This window comes from Solanum lycopersicum, chromosome 5 (assembly GCF_036512215.1).
Source record: "Solanum lycopersicum chromosome 5, SLM_r2.1".
NCBI classification, from domain to species: Eukaryota; Viridiplantae; Streptophyta; class Magnoliopsida; order Solanales; family Solanaceae; genus Solanum; species Solanum lycopersicum.
The window spans coordinates 65,429,192-65,455,576 of record NC_090804.1 but is presented as its reverse complement, the minus strand read 5'-3'; the positions used below and the strand labels follow the sequence as shown (position 1 = coordinate 65,455,576).

The window sequence follows — 26,385 nt, the reverse complement described above, 5'->3', positions numbered from 1 at the left end:
TAAATATATATATATATACCATACAAATTCATAAATATTTTAATAGGTCAACCTAAAGTATACTTTTGGATTGATATGTCTAATAAAATGCATGTTTTCCTAATTTGAACAATTAATCTTTTTAATTAGTGATAGGTGCATTCTGTTATTTTTTTAGGGATAAATAATCATTATGTTGTCTTTGATGGAATGAATGAGATTAAGACTAATTAAATGAAAAAGGCAAGTCTCCACTACTTCACTTAATTATTTTGTTCAAGGTAATGAGTTGGATTAATATTTTGAAAAAATTATACAAAATGTTTATTGAGTCAATTTTTTTTATATTCAAAATAACTCAATTATCACTTATTTTTTTTCATTTGAAGTGCATTTGTTCTCATCCAATTGGCCATTAATGGTTGCTTCCTTTCTTCCTTCCTCTTTGTTCTTAGATCTTCAAAGCTTATTCAAAATTCGACTTTAAAAAATTGACGTGCTTCAGTGATATTTTTTAGTGAATAATATATTAAAATATTAAGAGAAACTCATATTTAAATTTTGAAACTATTTGGAGGAAATTTGTGCTAGTTGGGATTAAGAAAAATAATAATATGCGGTGTATAAATATTGTATAAACAATATATATCGATGAATATATATATTTGATTTATAGTTATACATCATTTTATAAACTATTATATATTATTTATACAATAAAAAAATTACATATACATATGATCATTTTTGTTAAACATAATTTTGGTTGCCGGTACATACTAATTATAGATAATCATAATCTTTAATTAACGAATCATTGAAAAGTTATCCATCTACGTTCTATTACCCTTAATAATAATAAAAGTAAATTGAAATTTAAGTGATAAATGAGTTCTTTTTTTAGATTAAATTAGAAAACATTTAATTTTAATATAATAAAGAAGTAAAAATAGACGAAATATGTGACCCACAACACAATAAGACAATACCATAAAGAAAGCTTAATTAAATCTAAAATGTTGTTAATTGAAGAGACATTTTGTCTTAGTGGGGATATAATTATCTTTATTTTGTGGATAAAAAGATGTCCAAAAATTAAATTATTTTAAAACTTAATCATACTTCTTAGAAAAAATTAATTAAAAAATATGTCACACAAACTAAAACACAAAAATTATATATGAGAACAATCACCACACAAAAGGTTCAAACTATAATATTAACAATACCATATATATTACAAATACATAACAAGTGAAACTTTTTTACAAGATAATAAAGAGAAATATGACTTGGGTTGGGGGTGGGGGTGGGGTACATGTTTTTACATATATACCCCTTGCAATATTATTTCAGAGTCCAAATTACTATTAATTTTTACCTAAGTTCTCGTTAGACTCAAATGAAACAAAGCCATCCGGGTAAATTTTCTTACTTTTACTATATTTACTATCCGCAGTTAATCTTTCTACCGTATTACCCTCATTATTACTACTTCGAGCATTTTCCTCTTCCATTTTCTTCAACTTCTCTTTCAGACGTTTTTGTTGTACCTGAAGATATGCATAGTCTACTCCCATGGAAGCCATAATTTGAAACTTTATGGTAAGAGAAATATATTCTTTTAAGTGTTTGAAATGTTTGTATGTTTAATTGCTTGATGTTTGAGAAAACCATAAACTAGGGGATTTATAGAAGGAATTTCAAGCCTTTGTAAGCAAGCAATATATATATATATAATTAATTCTTCTTTTGTATTTATTTTTGGGTTGTGAATGGTGACCATTAGGATATAATATTAATTTTAAACAGGACGGTTTAGTTAAACAATGTCAAAGACAAGAAAGTGGAGGGCTACTTAACACACACACACATATATATATATAATAAAGTGGTTAATTGTAACCACTAGTATTAACAAAATAATTATGTCATTAATGCTAATGGTGCATATAGTTGGACAAATGAACATTATCGGAGTTATATTCTAGTCGAGATATCAAATGAGCAGATTGAATTGAATGAATATGAATGAGCATAAATAAGTTGAGTTAATAAGTAAGTGGTCAAAAGCTATTTGGATCGTAAAGGACTAAACATTTGATTATAGTTCAACTTGTCCAATTTTGATCATTAACTCGTCTAAACTAGAATAGAATAGACATGATATTTTTATAAGCTAATTTTTACCCCTTAATTCCTCCTCTTTTCATCTCCTATATACTCTCTTTATCTTGATTGGTGGTTTTATCATATATATTTTTTAGTCTGTTTAAGAAAAAATATTTTAACTTTCTACATGATATGTATAAAGTTACAAAATTAAATTACATATTGACATACTATATATTTTCTTGTTAAAGACCACAATATTGAAAAAAGATTTTTTTTTATTTTCTTGAACTTCATATTGAATTAAAATTAGACAAATTAATTAAAATAGAGGGGCATTTTAATTTGGATTGATCAAATAACTATAACGAATGATGGATTTGTTCATCTCCAGCTTTGTACACCTTTGTCTCTATTTACTTGACACACCTATTAAGAAATTTTTTTTTTTTTGTATAATGAGTTTACCATTTTATCATTGTTAAATTGATAGAATTTCAAAATCAATTTACTCATCAAAGAGGTTCTATTTTTTTAAAAAAAAAAAATCTAAACAAATTGAAAATATGATAAACAAAAACAGTCTTTTTTTTTTATTTATTAAAAATAACAAGTAAAAGATTAGAACTAAACAAATAAGAACGAACGGAGGAAGTATTTAAATTATAAAGATCTAGTCCCCTCTAGGTATCTTTTGACTTGTTAGTAATAATATATCAATATTATTTTCTTCATTTTTTTTAATTGTCATATCTATATAAAATACTTGTTTCAATATTATAGTCAACTTAAATCATTAAAAAAATGATTATTATTTTCATTTTTACCCCTAACAACTAATATATTAGTCAATATAATTTTAATTAATTTTTTTCTTTTAGGTCGTGCAAACCTCTATTATAATAATTAAAAAATGTACATGAGTATATACTTTCACGTGGCTCTTTGACTTTAGAATATATTTATGACTATTAATGTTGATGACTAACTACCAAATTTTCTTTATTAAAAGTAAAAATAAAGTTAACCACGACCAATTTTGGTAACCTTTTTCTTTGTCTTTATGATCACTAATCTAAATTTAAAATATAAAAAACGAAATAGCTTTGTAGTTTGACTTTGAATTTTGATTTAAAAATCGACGCATCTCAAAAAAAATTGAGTAAATAATATTTTAAAATATTTAGAGGAGTTCATATTTAAATTTTGAAACTATTTAGAAGAGATTTAGTTAATTGGGATTGAGAAATAAAAATGAATCTGCAGTATATAAATATTGTATAATTAGTGTATATAGACATATATACATATTTGATATATAGTGTCTATACATCATTTATAATCTGTTATACATTATTTATACAATATTAAACATTGCATATACATATGATATTTTTGTAAAAAAGGACTTTTGTTACCAACGGTACATATTGATAAATAATCATAGTCTTAACCCCAAGGATATTACTTGTAACCCCAAAAAATAAAAGAGCAAGTTATAATATACTATTGGAAATGACTATAGTTACATTAATAATAATAATGGTAAACTAAAAATTAAGTGATTAGTCTATTTCTTTTAATTATATTTTGAATTGAAGAAATAAAAATAAATATTTAATTTTAATATATTGAAAGAAGTAAAAATAGACGGTATATGTAACCCGCAACACAATAAGACAATAGCATAAAATAAACTTTAATTAAATCTAAAATGTTGTTATTTGAAGGGACATGCATTTAGTGGATAAAAAGATGTTCGAAAATTAAATTATTTTAAAGTTTAATCATTCTTCTAAAAAAATTAATAAAAGAATATGTTACATAAAATAAAACACAAAAATTATTAATTAGAACAACCACCATACAAAAGGTTCAAACTATAATATTAACAATACCATATATAAGTGAAACTTTTTTTACAAGAAAATATAGAGAAATATGACTTGGGTGGAGAGGGTGGGGGTGGGGGGGGGTTACATGTTTTTACATATATACCCCTTGCTATATTATTTCAGAGTCCAAATTACTATTAATTTTCACCTAAGTTCTCGTTAGACTCAAATGAAACAAAGCCACTCGGGTAAATTTTTTTACCCTTACTATGTTTACTATCCACGGTAAATTTTTTCACCGTGCTACCCTTAGTATTACTACTTCGAGCATTTTCCTCTTCTATTTTCTTCAACTTCTCTTTAAGACGTTTTTGTTGTACCTGAAGATATGCATAGTCTACTCCCATGGAAGCCATAATTTGAAACTTTATGGTAAGAGATATATATTCTTTTTAAGTGTTTGAAATGTTTGTATGCTTAATTGCTTGATGTTTGAGAAAACCATAAATTTAGGGAATTTATAGAAGGAATGTAAGCAAGTAATATAATTTATTCTTTTTTGTATTTATATTTGGATGGGATGACCATTAGGATATAATATTAATATTAATTAAACAGGACGGTTTAGTTAACAATCTCAAAGACAAGAAAGTGGAGGGCTACTTAACATATATATATATATATATATATATATATATATATATATAATAAAGTGGTTAATTATAACCACTAGTATTAACAAAATAATTGTGTCATTAATGCTAATGGTGCATATAGTTGGACAAATGAACATTATCAGAGTTACATTCCAATGGAGATATCAAATAAGCAGATTGAATTGAATGAATTTGAACGAGCTAAAGTAAATTGAGTTAATGAAGAAGTGATCAAAAGTTATTTAAGTCGTAATGAACCAAACATTTGATTGTAATTCAATTTGTCGAATTTTTATCATTAACTCGTCTAAACTTGAATAGGTTATTTATATGATATTTTATGAGCTAATTTTTACCCCTTAATTCCCTCCTCTTTTCATCTCCTATATACTCCTTATGTCGCGATTAATGATTTTCCCTTCTTTTTTTTTTTTACTTCGGTTGATAAAAAAAATCTATCTTTTTATTTTTAGAAAAAATATTAACTTTCTACATGATATATTTAAAACTATAAAATTAAAAGACATTTTGACATATTATATATTTTCTAGTTAAAGACCATAATATTGAATTTTATTAAATTTCTTGAACTTCATATTGAATTAAAATCAGACAAATTAATTAAAACAGATTGGCATTTTAATTTGGATCAATGAAGTAACTATAATGAATGATAAATTTGTTCATTTCTAGATTTGTACACATTTTGTCTCTATTTACTTGTACATTTTTTACTTGACTCAACTATTAAGGTAGAATTTCAAAATCAATTTATTTATTAAAGAGGTTCTACCTCTTTAATATAATAAATAAAAAATATTATTATTTCTTGATTTGATAAAGATAATAAGTAAAAAATTAAAATTAGACAAATAAAAAAAATCCAATTGTAAAGTAATAAACTAATAATATGGTAATATTATTTTCTCCGGTTCTTTCAAATTGTCGTGTATATATAAAATAAAATACTTATTTCAATATAATAGTCAACTTAAATTATTAAAAAAATTATTATTTTCAATTTTGCCTCTAATAACCTATATATTAGTCAAAATTATAATTTTAATTATTTTTCATTAACCAATATATTAGTCAAACTTATAATTTCAATTAATTTTTTTCAAAGTCGTGCAAACCTCTATTATCATGATAATTAAAAATGTACATGAGTATATACTTTCACGTGGCCCTTTGACTTTAGATTATATTTATGACTATTGATGTTGATGACTAACTACCAAATTTTCTTTATTAAAAGTAAAAATAAAGTTAATAACGACTAATTTTGGTAACCTTTTTCTATGTCTTTATGATCACTAATTTTAGTATGCTAAATTTAAAATACAAATAATAGAATAACTTTCTAGTTGGATTTGAATTTTGATTTCGAGTGTGATCTTTCTGTTTTATACTATCAATATAAGAGCAGTTTTATATTTTCTATAGATGCACTATTAATTATGTTCTAATATATTCACGTAAAAGAATTTAAGTCAACAAATACATGTACACTCCGAGTAATAAAGGTGGGTCCGCTTTATAAAATATTGGCCTTATTACCTAAGGATATGGAAGTCATCCAAAAGTCAAGAACAAAAAGACCATTGGCTCTTAGTTGCTCAAAAAGCCAGTTTCAATGAAGAGCTCTTTTTTTTTTTTATGATAAGATTATATATATAATATTTAGAACATTACATTATTTTGAGACCTATTGGTCTCTACATTTTCACCATAATTTGCTAATACAACTAGATTCTCAAAACATGCTAACTTATTACAAGTAGTCCTCAAAACTATTCTAGTAGTTATAACACCTTGCTGATCCTCCTTGTGTAGGTTCAGTGCTTGCGTTGAAGGTGTAGATAATATCTTAACATAGTTGGACGTTGTTAGCTTGGTACCTAGCTTTGACAAAAAAAGTTTCAATTTAATTTGTTGATTCTAAAATTTCAAATTGACAACCTCTAGTGGTGAAATCAAAATTTTAATTGATAGATTTAACTTTTAATTTTTCCTATTAAACTCATCAAACTTTTCAAATGATTATGTATAGGATCAATTGCAATATTTTTTTAAAATCTTAGTGATCTTTCACATATATCTTAAAAAGAATTGATTTTCTATAGAACCCTCAATAGTCAACGCTACAAATAACAATCCTCCAAGGGAAAATTACGCAATAAAGCAAATTTATATTATTTAATTATTCATTATAACTATAGTTTACTATAATTATCACTCGCGACTAACATTATACATTAATTACGTATGTTGACTTCGAGTTTGTATAATTAGTCACGTTTGTATATGTATAATTCGCCAGAATATACTGATACATATGTATAATATACAATTATTTAACATATATACATATACAATTCACCTCTCTCGCTCGCCTCTCTCCTCCATCTCCCTATCTTGCTTGCCTATATACAAATGCATATGCATAATATACAATTATATACATATACAATTCATCTCTCTCCCATTCTCTGCCCTCTCTCGCTAGCCTGTCTCCTCTCTTTCCCAGTCTTGATCGCCTCTCTCCTCCCTCTCCCAGTCTCTCTCGCCTATATCCTCCCTCTCCCATTCTCCCTAGCCATATATACAATTACATATGTATATATACAATTATCTAACTGATATACATATATACAATTCACCTTTATCCCACTCATTTCCCCCTCTCTCTCCCAGTATCGCTCACCTCTCTACTCCATATAACATGTAGCTACAAATTGTAATTATCAAACTATAGCTATGGAGAGTCATTATTTTTAAGTGTCTATATGTGAAAGTTTCTCCTCATCTAATAACTTTATAATTGGGGTTTTTGTGGCCCATAATAGTTAAGGAATGAATAAAATGTTTTTAGGCCCATTTAATAGTGTCGTAATTCTTTCAGGCCCATTCGGAAGACTTGGGCACGAGGCCCATTTGTACCAATAGGATTTTTCAGTGTCATTATTTAAAAATTATTTAATTGTGTTCACAAATCTTTAATTTTCAAAAAATCAAAGATTTCTTTTTGCTTTTTCATCTTCTTTGTCACGATTTACATACAAATTTTGGGGGGAAAAAAATTACATTCTTACAATTCATACAAAGTTAAAATAAGTCAAACAAATTAAAACAGAAGAAGTTAATATACATTTGCATATCATATATCATATAATAAACAAAAATACAAACATTCTAGCAGAAAATTTCTCCTTGAACACTAGGACTTTCGTAATTTTTCTAATAAAAGTAGTTCCTAATTTACAAAAGCTCCACTTGTGCCAAGAAGTACATATTTCACTTGGTGCTCGAATTTTGAACTTTCGATTCACATTTTTCTTTAGATGCAACGATTATCGGGTGAATTTTCTTCGCCCCGTTACCATTTTCGTTGCTTTTCGATTTTTTGTTGTCCATCTTTTTCTGCTTCTCTTTTTGACGATTTTGCTGCACGTAGAGATGGCCATAGCTAAACCCTAATGAAGACATAGTTGCAAAATTCTAAAAATAAAATATATAAATGTTATCTCAATTGGTTCAATTTGCAAAAGTGCCAAACCCCATGTGAGAATTTATAGCAAAATAGCAAGGTGTCCCACCACCCACCCCTCCTTTTTTTTTTTTAATAAAATAATAAAGTAGATTTAAAATGGTCCCTTAAATATTCCTATCAATTTTGATCTTTTAAAGTGTTTCATAGATATTATTTTTGGTTTCAATGAATTGCTTAAATAATTGAGAAAACTAGATATACATTCAATAATATATACTAGTTTTATAATTATGTATTTTATCACTAAGTACTAAGTGTTTTTTTATTATATATCGAGGAAGATATATCTAATATATATTTTTGCTATCAGATGAAGAAAAATAGGAAAAAGGGAAAGCAAGATGGTAAAGGGAGCGAGCCACATAGTCATGTATATTCCTAATACATATGAATCACACTAAATACATGTATTTATGTATTTACATATTTCCGATGCGATTTATATCAGATACATGGCTGAGTGGCGATAGTGATGAAAGAGGGACAAATTAGATTTGTTATATATTTTCGATATTTACGAATCCACTTGAATATAGTATATTTAAAACAAATTTTATTTAACTCATCTCATTTATCGTAAAAATATATATATCTAGATGTATCATAATTTATAATATTACAAATCACTGTATCTAAATAATGAATTTCTAAACTTAATAAATTTGATGTAATTCTATAAACTAAGAAGAAAAAGAAGAAGAAAAAAGGTTGTAGAAGCAAAAAGATAAAATTATATTTATTGGTGGGGTAGGTTAGAGAAAAATTTGTAATTGGATTTATTTGTCTGCTGTATGTGCTACATGTAACATGCCTTTTTCTCAGTTGGATCTGTCTTTTTATCTCTGTGGGTCTAAACAGGAAAAAATCCACAGAATCAAAAATAATTAAGAATTTTTCAACATTAATAAAATAAATAAAATAACATAAACAATTTACTCAGGATAATATATATTATACAATATAAATATATGCCTTGCAATTAAGGGAAGGAGGTGAAATATTTAATTTTTAAATACAACTCTCGAGTGATGTATCTAAACTTAGTTTATATTACTACATGGGTTAGCAGCAATAAATATATGTACTAATAAAATATATTTAACAATAATTAAGATATTATTATCAATTAATTATTGTCAAAAAATATATTTGATTTAGTGCATCGAAGTTAAATTCTTAGGGTAGTATTACTAAAGGCTCATTCAGTACTAGGGTAAGAAAGAACTAATTTGAAATTTTTTATGATGAGTTTATTTCAGAATAATTCACAGAATATTATTTTAAATAATTATCTCGAGAATATAATATTATTATCTCATATTCAAGATAAAATAATAATTTTTAAATAATTAACTTTAAATTAATTTATCTCAAAATAATTTATTTCTCGATAAAAATAATTTTTATAATAAATAAAAAGAAGTAGTGCGTGAAACTCCGCTAAAGAAGTGCATGAAACACGGAATATGGCAATCAAATACCGTTTGAGAAGTATATGCTTAAATATACCTTTTCGATGCCATGTAGTATAATAAGTGATTATTTTTCTTTTAAAGTATTAAAATATTATAAAAATATTGTATTGGTTTTTATTTTTTATATTTTATTTAATTTTTAATTATCAAAAACCTATGTTACCCTTCTTCTTCCTATTTGATTTCATATGCTATAATATTTTTTAATTTATTTTTTAATTAAACAAATAATTAAATTTCTTTTTTAATCTTTAAAATGATATATATTAGCCACATCAGTTTAAAAAATCCACATGTAGTGCGTGAACAACAGATTTTTGTATTGTATATGAACGAGGAAAGTGTATTTAAGTTTAATTCGTTGAATATAAAGGTGTTTTAAATCTGTTAATAATTTAGAGACGAAAATTAATATTTTGCATCAAATTTAAAGGTATTTTTAATATTTATTTCTTTATATAATCAACATTATATTATTATAACTTTCGGTTTTTAGTTATCATTTCGTTATGTTATCTGTGTTTCAATTGTCACTTTATTTTATTATCATTATTGTTCTTTATTTATATATTTGTGTAATATTTTTTATTTCCTATTATTTCATTATTAATGTACTATTTTCTTTTTCAAATTTTCTAATTAATTCATTTCAAATGCTTCCGACTGATTTAACACTTTTTTTTTGTTTAAATTCGATTGGAAAAGAGAAATGTGAAAGGAGATTAAAAATTAAATTAACATCAGATAAATTAATTAAACTATCAAAATTTCCTAGACTAATTTAAATACATTTTTTTATAAACTTCGAAATTTTCGAAATAGGCTAATTAAACTACTAAAATTTAACTTTTAACACATCAAGTCTACTAATTCCTATTATAACTTTGAAATTTCTTCTTTAAACATAAATAAATACTTCTTATAATCACACTTTAATCCTGCGAATTAATAATTAAAAAGACATCACGAACAAGAGATTGTACAATATTGTGTGTATTATATAAACACAATTTATCATCAAAAATAAAAAAAAATGAAGATTAACAATTCAAATAAAAAGCACACGTTTACGCTTAACAGATAATAAGTATCATAAACTTGAATAATAATAATAAAATTCACGATTCTATTACAACTTAACTACATAAAAATTTCACCAAACAAAAATTTTGAAAAAGTAAAAACAGACAAAAATACTCAAAACAAATAAAAATAATTATCCAAAATTGTTGATTTATTTTTTCAAGCAGAAAATAAACCATTAATTGCTGCTAGACCAATTTCAGTTTGAGGTACAAAAACATTTTTTTCATTTTCTCCAAATCTCATTTTAATATTTGATGAAGACCCCTTAATCTCTTGAACCAAAATAGAAAAAGATGAAAATAATTCAATTTTTTCTTCATTCCCAAATTTTCTTGAATTCTTGATCCTCCTTTCATATTCTTCAGCAACCAACATAGCAATATCAGCCATAATAAAAATAATAATTAAAATATAAAATTTGAGTAGTAATTAATTGGAGAGTATTTTTGTAATTGGGAAATTTCAAGTTGATATTTTGTGCCTTATTGGTTTGGATTATATATATAGGGAAAGACCAATTCAAAAAGTGCATTTAGGGTGTGTTTGGTAGTGAAAATAGAAAATGTTTTTAATTTCTTTTTGTTTAGTTATTCAAAATTGTTGAAAAATATTCCTATTTTTTAAATAGACGATATGTTTCTCGAAAAATAGAAAAAATAACTTTACGTGAAAATAGAAAAATCAGAAATTCACTAATTTTATTATTCTGATTATCCAACACACCTGATCTTCACCTCCTTTTGATAGCCTGCATTACCATCGAGAATTTCCCTTACCCTCTCGTTTCAAGCTAATTTGGAGGTGAATTATGTAAGTATTAAATATAATTATTATATATAGTAGTTAATCAGGAGTAATATATTATGTTATTTACGTTGTTTTTTGATTCATTTATTTGTTTTAACTTTTTAATCTATTCTAAAAAGAATATATCTTTTTTAATTTCAATTTGTCACGTGATATATTTAAATAATTATAACTTTAGAAGGTATAAAATTAATAAAAGTATATGATTTAAATCAAATATTCACATAACTACTATTATGTATAATTATGAAAGAACTTATTTACAATTTTACGCTAGAGATAAAATGTAAAATAACTAACACGACACGGAAAATTACACCTGTATTACTAATACTTACATATATGCAAATTCTCATAATTAATTCTTTCATTACTTAATATTAATTAGTGAAATAATTTTAATCACCTACCAAATCGTTGATTCTAGTAATTATCAATTATATACAAATATTTAAATATTATTTTTTACCTACTTACAAATATAAAGATAAATCGATTTTTTTTAATACCAAACACACCCTAATAGTACAAAGGATTATGGATAAGGATAAAGTTGAATGATACACAAATAAAGGAGTTAATATTATTTATTATATATGATGGTCTTGTTGGGTGAGGTTGTATTATTATAAACGTGTCAATATTTTTGTGGTTACAATTTGAAAATTGAAACTTTCAGATAGGGAATCTACCAACTTGACAAATATTCTCCATTTTTTAAAAAATAAAAATTGTTTGAGTTTGGATATTAAAAAATAGGTAGAATTAAAAAACGTTTATTGATACAGTGAATGAGATTATTTTTTTTCTTAATTAGAAGTTTCATATTCAATTTTGAATATGAAAATATTCTCAATGAAGAGTGTAGCACACTCCGAAAACCCTTCAATGTATATTCTTAATAGAAAACAGTATATCGAATGAAAGTCTTATGCAATTTGAATTTAAAATAATCAAATTTCAATATAAAAACGAAAAATAAAAATAAATAAAGAAATGTTCAAAATTTAGGTCGGTTAAAAGGAATTTTATATTGTTTCAACCGCCCTAAATCATAATTGGTGAGCATGGTCGGTTTGATGAAGCATTAAATTTAATTATTTTATTAAGTGTTAAAAGTTCAAAAATCTTATCGTTCAATTAAATTAAACTAAAATAGGATAAATATACTTTTCAAACTATCATAAATTATATGCATGTATTTTTCGTGGTGTTCTTGCCGTTTAAAAATTAGAATATATTATTTTAACGGACATATATGTGTCAAAACCTTATTCTGATCCGATATTTATTAAATATCATATTGACGGATAAGTTGTGCCACGTATTCCTATTTAATCATCTATTAGAATGAAGGACACATATGCTCTTATTTTTAGACAACAGAAACATCAATGCATACCATCTATGATAGTTTGAAATTATTTTTCCTTATATTAAAGGCAAATAGATTCTCGTACTTGTATCGAATTATATTATGGACTCTTCTACTTAGCTTTTTGTCATCTGGACTCTTGAATTTATCAAAAATGGGATTTTTAAATCCCTCTAACCATGTATGTATCTAAATAAAACACGATCAATATAGAGTGGTCAGTATATATTTTCCGTTAGCTTATTATTAGCCTTCATTTCAAATCTGAAAGTTAAAATAAAATGATTAAAATGAGGCAAAATTACTTGAACTTTAATTGATAACATGCACATGAACTTCAAATATATAAAACTTACAGATATACACAATATCTGAAGCTAAACTTTATTAGTATTTTGTTTGAAGTAATTTCAAAATGGATACATACATTTAAAAAAAAATTATCAGTTTTTTTTTCAATAATTACATTTATGTGAATTATGATCATTTATAAACTATGCACATATCACATATGTGTAAAAAAATTATTTTCAAAGAAATTTTTTCTGTTATAAACAAGAATTGCCCCATAGTAGTAATCCATCTTATGTTTCCTTTGTTAACTCCTTCAAGTTTTATACAAGTCCAAGTGATTCCAGCTTCTGAACATGCTGTTGTGGCAATGGTGGCGGTGACCAATCGTTACATGCCACCTCGCCAACGTCCTCCACAACATATTCCTATACAAGAATGAGCGTACATAAGACGTGTGACAATAGCAGAGACGAATTTAGGATTTTCACTTTATGAGTTTCTAGGTTTTAAGACAGGACAACGACTACAGTCCAGATAGATAGTTATACATAACAACAACAACATACCCAGTGATATCCCATAAGTAAGGTATGGGGAGGGTGGAATGTATGCTGACTTTACTACTACCTCGTGGAGGTAGAGAGGTTGTTTCTAAAAGACCCTCGGAGATGTTTATACATATTAAGTGGATTTCTTAACGAAGATATAGAGTTTGATCCATAGCTCTTGTGGTGTAGATCCGCCCCTAGACAAGGGCAATCAAATTGGAAAAAAAAAACGAGGGTGTCGATTTACCTTTGTCAGCATTCTTTTCTCGAGTATGTGGTAGTGTCGCTGCCAAATTCTCTGTACGACCATTGTAGCAACCAAAACACTGTAAAACATGCCAAGTAGGGCGAATAGTCCTAGCACGATTACAGCTACAACTAACAATACCGGTATCCCAGATTGATCACCATCGCCTCCTAAGCAACTCCCACATTCACAGTCCGTGCAAGAATGATTCTCGGAGCAACATTCACATGTCGAGTTTGAACAATTGTCAAAGCATATGTTAGTATCAATGCAAATATAAGTTGTACCTGTATGAGGTCTACGCGTATGACAGTCTGCACACAAGCTGCAAAGATATGAAAAATTGATCAGATACTATGGTCTCGAAGTACATAATGTGAATCAAAAGGAACATAAAACACATTATTTGTACCTTGCGCAAGAGCAACAAGACAATGCATTCTGGCAAGGCTGACTCAAATCATCGCGCACACTTTCGTCAAAGCAAGTTAAGAAACAGCCAGATATGCCCACCAACGCGAAAAATAACAGTGCTCCTATGATTATCAAAATTGAAATTTCTAAGTTAGCTCTTCCACCAGTTCAAAACTCGGGAGAGCGTGAGTATACCCCTCAACCATTCTCCCAATTCAAAACCATAATTTAGTTAGTAATTGAGTTTAAACTCGTCATGTGCACTTAACCCACACTAATGTGTTGCATCCTCACCACTAAACCAAACTGCTGGGGTATCTTTCTGTTGGTTCTTCCATGAGTGAAGGTGGTAATTCGCCTTATCACAGTTGAAGGAATGAATAATTGCACAACACAATAGCACCTACTCTTCAAAAGTTCCGTCACACAAGGAAAAGCCTTCTTACGACATTTGAACTTTGGAATTACTAAGTAAATATTGTTTATCTCAAATTCATCCACCACTCGTCAACCAAATCTCATTTAGCAAGCAACTAAAATAAGATATAGAATCCCAAAACAAGCAGGAAAATCAGGTCTCGGGGACTATTGGTACTGAAGCTACATGTCAACATGGATAGGTAACAACTAACAACTGTATCTGGCATGTGGACATTTAGTGTATTTATCTAGATTGGTCATCCAGTCGGACAAAAGAATATTACGAGACAAAACAACAGTTCGACATACATACATACACACGCAAATAAATGTTGATAACTACTGCAAATGAATATGTTTTACCGCATATGTAATAGAAGCCTAGTTCGCTACCAAATCCCCAATGCAGACGAAGCCAAAACTTCTGATGTGCATCAATCACATATACTAAATATCCCAGTGCAGCTATAACCTGCAAAACAGAAGGTGAGTGATTCTATGAAGATATTGTTCACAGCACTACTAACGGTAATATCTAGAAATGAATAAGAAAACTGTAGGCAGGGTCATCAACGTACAAGCTGAACTGCGAGAAAGATGAACAAGATGTCTGTAGTCACAAAGAACCGAAATTTTATGGTTCGCCATTTTCTATGAAGATCGTTAACTCTCAAGTAAAATGGAGCCTTGCAAGTCGTACAATGAGAAAATGCAAATCCTTCCTGTAAAAAGACAGACTTTAGGGAACACGTATATACTCAATTTTGATGATTAAAGCTTACGAGTATTTAGTAGTAATTTGCCAGCAGTTGAAGCCTTTGTCTGTAATGACGCAAAAGCCAATAACTAATTGAATACTTGTCTAGTTCTGGACACAGTAAACAAATACAACAAACAACAGCTTTTAACCATGCCAATCTGAAAGCTACTCATGAAAGATACAAGTACAAATGAATACAATTTGATTCCTCGTTATACTCTTTAAAGTATCGAAGCATGTCTAATAAATTCCAAGTTAGCTACGATCTGAATACATACCTTCACAGCACGCCATTGATCAAGGCATTCTCGGTGAACATACTTTGATGAACCCTTGCATTTACAAGGGGCAATAAAATCCTCACCTAAATAAATAAAAGTTAAAATAATCACGGAAGAATTCAACACGAAGCACTCAATAAAAGAAAGTAACAAACTAACAACTCCTCTTTGTCAAAATGTTTCTTTCTTTCTCAGTCATTTGAGTTGAATGATTCAAATCCATCAATCAACTATGCCTCGATCGCAAATCTGCTATGCTTGTTTTCCCAATACATAACCCAAATTAGCTTAATCTATACTTCTATTATAATTTCACCAACTTTTTATGAACCTCAACCAACAGCAACCCTCTTTGTTCAACTTCTATTGTTGTTGTTGTTACTACTTATGTATCCATAAATATAGCTGAGGATCTATCGAAAACAGTCTCTCTACCTGCCAACCTCTCTACCTCTCAAGATAGGGATAATGTTTGTATACGCTCTACCCTCCTTAAATCGGGACTAGACAAGGTATGTTGTACTTATTTATATTTTGAATCTCCTTAGCAAAAATCCGAACCTCAGCACTACCTCCCACATGTAAATTTTCATTATTTTGGGCTATAATGTTTTAGGCTTTCATCTGACAAAAGGGGCAAAAACCCATTACTAACTCAAAAAGCTGACTCAGACATCACGATTATCTGAACCATATTTGAAAGATGTACAAATCACCCCAAAAACACATTTAATTCAGAAATCATTGAACACCCAATTCACAAAGCAACTTACTAACACATTTAATTCAGAAATCATTGAACACCCAATTCACAAAGCAACTTACTTTACAAATTACACTTAAAAATAGAAAAAACAGAATCATAATAAAACACATATAAACTAACTAAAAATTTCAAGATTTATACAAAACCAATGAATAAAAGTAAAAGGATCATCAAAAACACTCACCATCATTTTCAAGGCAAATTCTACACTGAACTTGGTCAATGTTTCCAGCTTCAAGGTCAACTTTACTGGGTTTATCAATCAGGGGAGGAACTAAAGAAGAAGAAGAATCATAATAAGACATTTTTATTTTGGTTTTCCTCTCCAATTAGCAAAATAAATTGTGCTTAGTTAACTTTAAGTTCATAATTTGTTGGAAAATTATCAAATTGATATTCTAATTCTTATTTAAATATGAATTATTTGCCTATTTGGAGTTAAAAAAACTCCCTCCGTTTAAAAAAGCAGAACCTATTTCAGTTTTATTAGTCTATTTTAAAAAAAAAGATTCTTTTTTTATAATATTTTAACTTTAATTTTTCACGTGACATGTTCAAAATCATAATATTAAAAGACTTTTTGATATGTTTGACATAATTTTATTTCAGAACTATAAGATTAATTATTTTTTTAAACCTGTTCTAAGTTAAATCGGATCATTCTTTTTTAAAACGGAGGGAGTATTATTTATATAGAGAGATATTACTAACTATTTCAAAAAAGAGAAGTATTGAAACAGCTCTAAATTCAGAATAAAGTAATACTTACAACTTACAGCTTTAAAAATGATTTTTAGCTTGACTAATTAAACTTAAACACACTTCAATTTTGCAGCATAAGTGATATACCTTCCTAAATCCTCGCTAAGTTTATCGATATTCTCAACACCTTTTATTAAAAATCACATATTTTTTCTAGAATTTGAAATTACTTGTTATATTATATGACAAATTAAAATTTATTTAAAATTTAATTTAACTAATCAAATAAAAACTATTTATAAAACAATGTATAACTCATAAATAAGATTAATAATTTATGTTAAAATTTCAAACATTTTCAATACTTCTATCTTGCAAAAAAATTATTTGGACCAAAATAAGAAGTCTTGGAAGGTCTATAAAATAGTGTTGAATAAACCATGACCAAGTGGGACAAATAATATTACGATAAAGTCAATGGTAAGCGTTCATACTATATAACATTTTGGTACTACTATAATATTATATATGTTTATTTAAGTTTTTTTAAATTTTTAATATTATATTATCACTGAAGCGGAGTTAGGTGGAGTTTCATGAATTTGAACAAATTTAGTAGCTTTTCAAAAACTCTATATTTATACTAAAAAATTAATTTTTATATATATATATATATATATATATATATATATAAATTTGTTATATAGCAATTTTAACATAATAAAATCTTATAACAAAGAAGTATTTATTTATTCGTACTTTGTATTCACGTCAAATATTCAAATCTATATGCGTTTATACATATGGACTTTTAGCACTTAATCATAATTACTTGTCGTGAGTTTTTAACTCACTGATTCACTAAACTATAGGAAAATTACATGTTGATCATACCATATTAAGACATAATATATAAATATGTTATTTAACTTGATATTTATGCCGTCCTTCAATTTTGAGTGTGCACAAGTAGACACTTACACTGTTATAAAGTTGAACAAATAGACAAAGGCATTGTGACAAATCTCATACAATTTGCTATGTTATGTAAAACATATATTTACTTGTTCAACTTTATGATAACTGAAGCGCCTACTTGAAAGGCATAAATGTCTTAATTATTTATGTTTGACACTAGGTTTGAAGAGAGAATGAAAAGAGAAAGAAGCCCAAGTAAGTAAATACTTCCGATGACCCGCAAGAGGCATGCTAATAGGTTTAGCACTCTCCATGTTTAAGCATTCTATTACGCGTTCAATGTACTTCTCTTGAGATAGCTACAACTTTCTTTTTGTTCGTTCTCGAACAATTTTCATCCCGAGAATTTATTGTGTCGGGGGGCCCAAGTCCTTCATGCCAAATGACTTGAACAAATCTCTCTACGACTTGGCAATCAACTCTTGACTTGTCCTACAATTAATATGTCATTTACATACAACAACAAAATAATAAAACTCTTGTCAGAAAATCTTTTGAAATATACACATGGATCAGAATAGGTTTTTGTATACTTTGACTTTTCATGAAAGAGTCAAACTTTTTGTATCATTGTTTTGGTGTCTGTTTCAACACATAAAAGATTCTTATTCAATTTACACACCCTGTATTTCTTTTCAGATACTTCAAATTCCTCTGGTTGCTTCATATAAATCTCATTTTTCCAAATAATTGTGAAGGAATGCAATTTTCACGTCCAATTGCTCTACTTCAAGATCTAGGCAAGATGCTAGGCTCAAAATAATTCGAATAAAAGTCATTTTGACAACAGGTGAAAAGATTTCATCAAAATCAATACATTTCTTTTGTTCAAAGCCTTTTACACATAATCAAGCTTTGTACTTGTCCAACTAGTCGTTTTCATCTTTCTTGAGTTTAAAGATCCACTTGCACTCAAGCAATGTTTTGTCTTTTGGAAGTTCAACTAGCTTGTACATGCCATTTTTCTTTTGTAAAAATTTCATCTCTTCTTACATGGCTTTCATCCATTTGCTCTTTTTTTGGATGAGACAACATCTCTTTCAAACTTTCTAGATCCCCTTCATCATTCATGGGGGCATACTCTGAGGATGGGTACTTAGATAACTCTACACTTTGTCTTTTCTAATCTCCTCAGAGATTGAGGTTATTCATCTTCTGGATACTTCGATAAAAATACCTCTGAAGTATGATACATTTGTTTTTTTTAACATCTTTTTTATAAGGTCTAATCCATCGGTGGTCCTTTAAAATTGACAGTAATTTTTACTTAGACACTCTAAATAACTTTATTCATTTTAGGCACCTCAAGTAAGATTTCGATGAGTCATTTTGACACGTTTTGCTTACGTGATATTGAGATTGTGATACACTCGTTTATTGCGCGTGAAAAGTTTATCAATCAATTTTTAATTAGTTTTTTTTTCTTTTTTCTTCCTTTTCTTTTCAGCCACCATTTTTCAAGCTTAAATACATCCATGGTGAATGTTTTAAAGTTTTTAGGAATTGACCTATTTCAAAATTTAAATAATCAGGAAATTCTTCCACAGAGGAATTTATTGTTATATGGAGGTGAATTTGATTTTTCACTCCTCTTCCTTCCCATCCTCCAAACTCTGCTTTATTGTAAATGTTTTTTTTTTTTTAAATTTTCTAAGTTAATTTTGATTATTTCAATTCAATTGCTTTGTTATTGATTTATAAGAATTTGAATCCAGAGACTTTTTTTAAATCAAATGTGGAACAAACCCTTTATCGAATCAAAAGTAAGCAAAATACAAAAAAGGCCCCACCGATCTGAATCCATGACTTAGTTGGCTACTTAATGTTTTTTCCCTCAAAAATCACTATGTAAGAGTATTTTCAGCATAAATAACAAACGTCGTCATTTACGCGTCGTTTCGCGAGAGAAAAGTGTCAAAATGATACAATAAAATCTTACATAAAGTGTTGAAAATGAATGAAGTCTAGTTAAGGCGTCTGAGTGAAAGTTAATTTCAACTTTAAGGAGTCACCGATGGGCTTGACCTTTTTATAATATTTGGTTTCAAATTTCATGTCTTTTGAGTAGAAAAATTATTCTTATATAGCTTAAAATTGATGTTTTAACAGCATGATCAAGTCATATTAAGCTAGCGTTTGGCCATAGATTTCCAAATATTCTTGGCAAATATTATTTGAGTGAAAATTTGGGTGAAATTTCACCATGTGTTTGGCCATAAAATTTGGAAAATATATTTCACCTTTTTAGAAAAATATGATTTATACACACAAGTTTTAAAAACTATCAAAACTAACTAAAAGTTTGTATTACAAGTCAATTGAATGTTAGTTACAACAATAACAAATAATGTCCATGACACTGAAGCAATGTGGTAATTTGGAGTGAGTGCAACAAGAATTATTCCATACATCGTGAAGTAGATAAAGTACATGACTTTGTTACCTAAAGCCAATTTTTAATAATTTTCATCAACAATCATATCATTATTTAATATTCACTAAATATTTCATCACTATTTTAGTGTTCACGTAAAAAATAATATAATACAACGCAAGCAACTACTAGAAAGGGTGTTTTTGTAAAAGATAAAAGATTAGTTTTAATTTTTAAAATATCCCAAATATTGATATTTGGCCCAAATACTAGAAAAAACAAGTATTTGAAAATTTGGGATATTTGCCAAATAATGACAAATTGTATGGACAAACATTATTTGCCAAATTTTTCCCAAATATTATTTGGAAAATTTATGGCCAAACGGGCCCTAAGTCTTCAAAATCTTTTCAATACACTAAAGTATAAAGTTCGATAACCATAATTAAAGCTTCGAAACTATAGGCAACTCAATATACTCGAAAACCAAATATAACATATGAAAGCATACAATTTTATGTATGCAAATGATTCAAACATAACACAAGAGACTCAATATAGTCAAAAGCACTAGGAAAAGCAGCAGTAGCCACCAGCCAGAGAGAAAATGAAAAGGCAAAGTTAACAGATCGAAAGATAGTTATCGGTCCAAGAACACAAGGCATCCCTGGTTTTACATAGCAAAGAAGATTAGACAAAATACAAGGTCTTCGAGATTCTCAATCGCTCTTTTTAGGAGGCGTTGGAAGCAAATAACAAACAGTTACATTACATGACCACTCTCTCAACTTCTTACATTTCAGCTGATGAAGACATTAAAAACTAGTTCAAACCACATAACGATAAGTAATATAACGGCCTGCAGTCTCACTTGGTCTAATAATTTTCACGACCTGGCCACGTTTTAGCCCGTAGTATCTAGCAATTGGGTCAGTGATCTGAATCCGAGGAAGCTGTTTCAGCAGAAGAAAATATTAGGCATTCAACTAGATAGAAATTTGATGATAGTTATCAATGGTGCCTATGTAAACAGCTCAAGTAAAAACAATGGCAGGGTAAATCAAGATGAACAATGGCTGTTTTTTTGCAAGTGCAATAAAATTACAGAAGACGAACCTGTGTTTCTTTCACAGTGTATCTTTCCAACAAGGTCTTCTTTTCTTCAGGAGAAAGTAGCTGGTGCTCAGGAATTAGAACATGATTTTTTATGTTTACCAACATTTCTGCCTCCTGAAACATTAATACATACATCTCGATGATTAAGCATCCTAAGATAATAGATGATTATCAATCACGTAAAGCAACTAAATGTGCATATTAGAAGCCAAGCGAGATCCCCGATTTGCCAAACCAAACAAATAACATAAGTGTCGCCCATAGAGGAATACCAAATAACCCTTTATATGAGTGAAAATGCTAGCAGAATCATTCACCATCAAAATACATACCATCTTCGGATAACATAAAGTTACAGAATACTTCCCAATAGATAATTTTTTTCAAACATGTGAAGTCATTCTGAATAGAACGTTGATTTGTTCATATAATGTACAATAGTGTTAAGTCATTGTCTTGTGGCTTATGAAGTCAGATACAGGTTGTCTAGGCTAGTATAGTCCATAATGGCATATAAGCTAGTTATTTTCTTCATATACTTGAAAGAGCGCTTTGGATTCTATTATCATTAAGCTTTGAGTTAGAATTTGCTAAATGAGTCATCGAATGAGGGGGGTTAGACAGCTCTTAGCAGTATGAGCTCATCCCTGAACTACCTCACCCATTTCACTGGCACAGACTTGTCAGCCCCATATGGCTTCTAGGAAGTTGGAGACTAATATCTAGAAGTATCTTTTATAAAAATATACGAAAAACCCGCTGTGATCAGCTAGAAGCTCGGTGGTATAGACATCAATATACCCCTCCACACTTTTGAAAAGTTACTCTTATTTGATACATTGGTCCTAACTCCTAAGCAATATCTGGCAAGTGATTAGACAAACTCTATTAAGAGTTAGTCACAAAAGCATTTTGTTTTGACACAGATCTTCATCTGATGAAACTCCAACTATCAATGTTTGAAGAAGGGTATCTTATAGATATAAAAGTTTCTAATTCTAAATTATATAACATAATCTGATCCTACATTCTACTCATATTAATCATTCACAGTCTCAATGATATTTTTATCATAATGATCATCCACAACTTTTAGCATAAAAGACCACAGATTTCAATTGAAAAGCCACTACCCATGCAACAAAACAGCAAATTGGAAGCCTGATGAATTCAAACACTTCTCCAAAGGAAACAAATGATGTGCCCCACCCCCCCCCCCACCCACCCCCCACACACACTGCCACCCCAAAGAATAAGAATGACATAAATCACTTGAACCCAGAGACAAGCTTCTCGTTCAGAACACATATCTAGGGTAACGTGAAGTGGCATCACCACTATGCAATTTTGCTACAAAAATACACTTATCAAAATGTAAATGGAATCTAAACAGCATACTATGTCTCAATATGAAATGGTATCGTACCAACATACTTGAGGAGTGTCAGGTGCTAAAACAAAAAGTAGTCGGACCAAAATCGAAGAAACTAAATAACAAAGGTACCAAACATAAAATGATCACAAAACTAGGAGTTAAGTAAGATCCTCAGCTATTTCATAACAATTTCAATCCTTCATTCAAGTAGTAAAAACAAGCTAATAGTAGAAATAGTACAGTAGTCACCTGAAAAACCTCCAAGTGGAACTTTGTAGATATTTCACTTATGCAGGTACGAGCAAAGGGAGTCAGATTTTGTTGTACAATCAGAATTGCTTGGAACACATCTTCTTTTTTCATGCGCTCTGTATAAGTTTTCATTGTCTTAACACCAACCTTTGGCTCCTCTGGAAAGAAGACATATATCTGGAACAAATAAACCAAGGAAATGGCTGAGATATAGGTAGCAAATAATTATGAAATCCTCAGCTATACACTGAATTGATGAAGTGACATACTTTACTGACATACAAGTAAAAACAAGGAGTAACTTACGCCATAAAACCTGGAAAGTAAAACCTTTTTTTTTCTGGAGAGTAAAACAAACACAGAATACCTCATCGATTCAAGTAAAGATCTTTTTCATTATCAGACGTCAAATTCAGGAAATAATAAAATGCTTAGACAAGAAAGCAGTGCAAATGAACTTACAGTCACCATAATCAAATTATGCAAGAAAGGAAACTGAAAGAACACACCTGATCAGAACTGTTGTTACGTTTGGCTTTTTGAATTACAAGGTCTTCTCTCTTCATGTTCTCACCATACTTCTGAAGGAACTGATGTTTTGACATATTTATCTCAAAATCTCCAACAAGATAGCCCCTATCGGACAACATTTCCATCAGTGTCTTACGAACTCTAAAAAGTTTTGAGAGTTCCTCCTCTGATAGAGCCATCTTTGTGCTACAAGATTCAAAAATTCAAAAAAGAAGTTAATATGGTAAAGAACAGTGTTTTGGACGGCGAAAGGCGATAAAAGACGACAAGGGCCTGCCTCGCCACAAGACGAGGCAAACGGCGAGCGGTCGAGGCACTTGCCTTTTTGAAGTGCGGCACCATTTAATACCAAAATATATAATTGCATATGTAAATAATCAAACAATAACATATTAGCAATTTTTTCAATTCAAAAACTAAAAATAGAAAGTACATACTAAAAGTGTACAACTTGAATGAGAAAAAAAAAAAGAACAGAAGTCGAAACAAAGGTAGAATTGACTCAAGTCTGAAGAAAAAAAGAAGAAATATGTATTGGTTAGACTTTGGAGTCACCGGAAAAGCCTGGCTAGTTGTCGGAGCCCGAAGGAGTCGAGCCGAAAATCCAAAAAATTACCTTTTTACTTTTAAAACCCTAAATTGGTTGCCTTTTTTTAAGAAAATAAAAAGGTGACACCTTTCTAGCCTTTCTCCCCTCTTGCCTCTAGCCTTTTGTCGTCATGGCGTTGCCTTTTGAAGATCACCTAGCCACAAAGCTAAAAGGCGATGAAGGGTCGCCTCGCCTCTTGCCATTGGCGATGAGGTGATTGCCTTTCACACCACTGGTAAAAAATTTGGTAGAAATCCTATTTACAGCTAATATTCTGAACACTGGACGCATCAGACAAGAATTTCAATGTCATTTTTGTAACAAGAAACTTTGCCTAAGCTAAACTCCCGCCCCTCTAGCTCGGTGGTTACAAAGTTCTTAAAAAAAACTATCACTACATAATGCATGGACAAGACGGACAGAAAAACTATGTTTAAGACACACAAAAAACTTCTCTAGCAAAACCTGTTTTCTCTATTCAATAACTTCTGTTGCAAATAAAAACACTAATGAAAAGAAAAGACACGTTCAACGGCAATGGAATATAATGTCAAATATATAGCATATCTGACACCACAAATTTCTTTCTCGAAATTCTCAACCTATATCCAATAAAAAGATGCTGATTCTTCATCATGGAGAATACAAGGCCATGTTGTTTTGCTGGTCACTAGATCAAATAAATAAAAAACGTAAAATCCCATATAATTGGGATTGGATACAAATTTCCCTTGTAAAGGGATGCAAGTTTCGTAACTTTCCTTTATAACAATCATATCATTCTATCAATTTGTACAATGCAAAGTGTTGTCCAGTTAAATCAAGAACTATCCTACTCAAACGAGGATAGATAAAAGATTAGGAACGAAGATATTCCGGATAAGGGCGTGAGTGAGATGATTCGGGCATGTGAAGAGGAGACAAAGATAAAAACATTATTTTACACTAATAATTCTATTAACATAAAACAAACAAATCATTCAATTAAAATCATAACTTAAGCACAACTTCCCATCTAAATTTGGGCATTCAAAATAAAGTTGACAAGCACATTCACTTACAGTTAAAGATAGTCAATACCCATACAAACCCTACACAGAAACTTCCCAAAAAATCCCGAATCGGAGCAAAAACTAAACACCAATTCAGCTTTTTTCTATTATGTATCAGCACAAGAAAATCAAAAATAAAAACTAAAAATCAACTCAACTAATTGAACGTAACATCTAAGAACAACTCAAATTACAAGATGCAGAGGGGATAAGTTACATGTATCAACGGCGGAGGTAGCGATAGTGGCGGTGGCGACACGGCAGTGGCGGCGCGGTGTGGTTCAGAAGGAAGAAACCCGATAAACGCTGGCGCCCTTTCAAGGGTTTTTGTCTGTTCGGTTCACTTCCCCTTCTTTTTTTTGGTGAAAAGAAGAAAGAACAATTTATTTTGAATTTATAAAAAATAAATGAAAATAAAAAAAGAAGGCATATTAAGTTTGCCCAAGTATACATTCCAATTTTAAAAATTTAGAATTAGAAATTTTAATTTTAAATGGCAACCAAACACACTTTAGAGAAATCACATATTTTTAAGGTAAAGTTATAATTTATCATTTAAAAGTTTATAACTATAAAAATTCCTCAAAACGAATACAATAATATAAGCGCTGATACATTAATATAATGCACGAGATACATTAATTTGATGTGCGAGATACACTAATCTAATGCGCGAGACACACAAATTTGATGCACGAGGTACATTTTATACATAATACACTAATTTAATACGCCGAGATACATTTTATACATAATACACTAATTTAATACGTCGAGATACATTTTATACATGATACATTAATCTGAT

The 26,385-nt window shown here is 29.0% G+C and overlaps 2 protein-coding genes across 2 annotated transcripts; both read right to left on the bottom strand.

Annotated features, from left to right (window-relative positions):
- Positions 1 to 13,220: 13,220 nt before the first annotated feature.
- LOC101249644 (uncharacterized) lies at positions 13,221 to 17,077 on the bottom strand. Its single transcript, XM_004239950.5, has 7 exons — positions 16,793 to 17,077; positions 15,840 to 15,925; positions 15,380 to 15,523; positions 15,165 to 15,273; positions 14,380 to 14,503; positions 13,968 to 14,292; positions 13,221 to 13,597 (listed from the first exon to the last, which is right to left on the bottom strand). The coding sequence occupies exons 1-7, from the start codon at positions 16,911 to 16,913 to the stop codon at positions 13,493 to 13,495; spliced, it is 1,014 nt and encodes a 337-aa protein (XP_004239998.1). The 5' UTR covers positions 16,914 to 17,077; the 3' UTR covers positions 13,221 to 13,492.
- A 4,061-nt stretch (positions 17,078 to 21,138) lies between these two features.
- Positions 21,139 to 26,000, bottom strand: LOC101249921 (DNA-directed RNA polymerases II and IV subunit 5A). Its single transcript, XM_004239951.5, has 5 exons — positions 25,795 to 26,000; positions 23,915 to 24,122; positions 23,403 to 23,582; positions 21,779 to 21,892; positions 21,139 to 21,615 (listed from the first exon to the last, which is right to left on the bottom strand). The coding sequence occupies exons 2-5, from the start codon at positions 24,113 to 24,115 to the stop codon at positions 21,490 to 21,492; spliced, it is 621 nt and encodes a 206-aa protein (XP_004239999.1). The 5' UTR covers positions 24,116 to 24,122; positions 25,795 to 26,000; the 3' UTR covers positions 21,139 to 21,489.
- Positions 26,001 to 26,385: the final 385 nt, after the last annotated feature.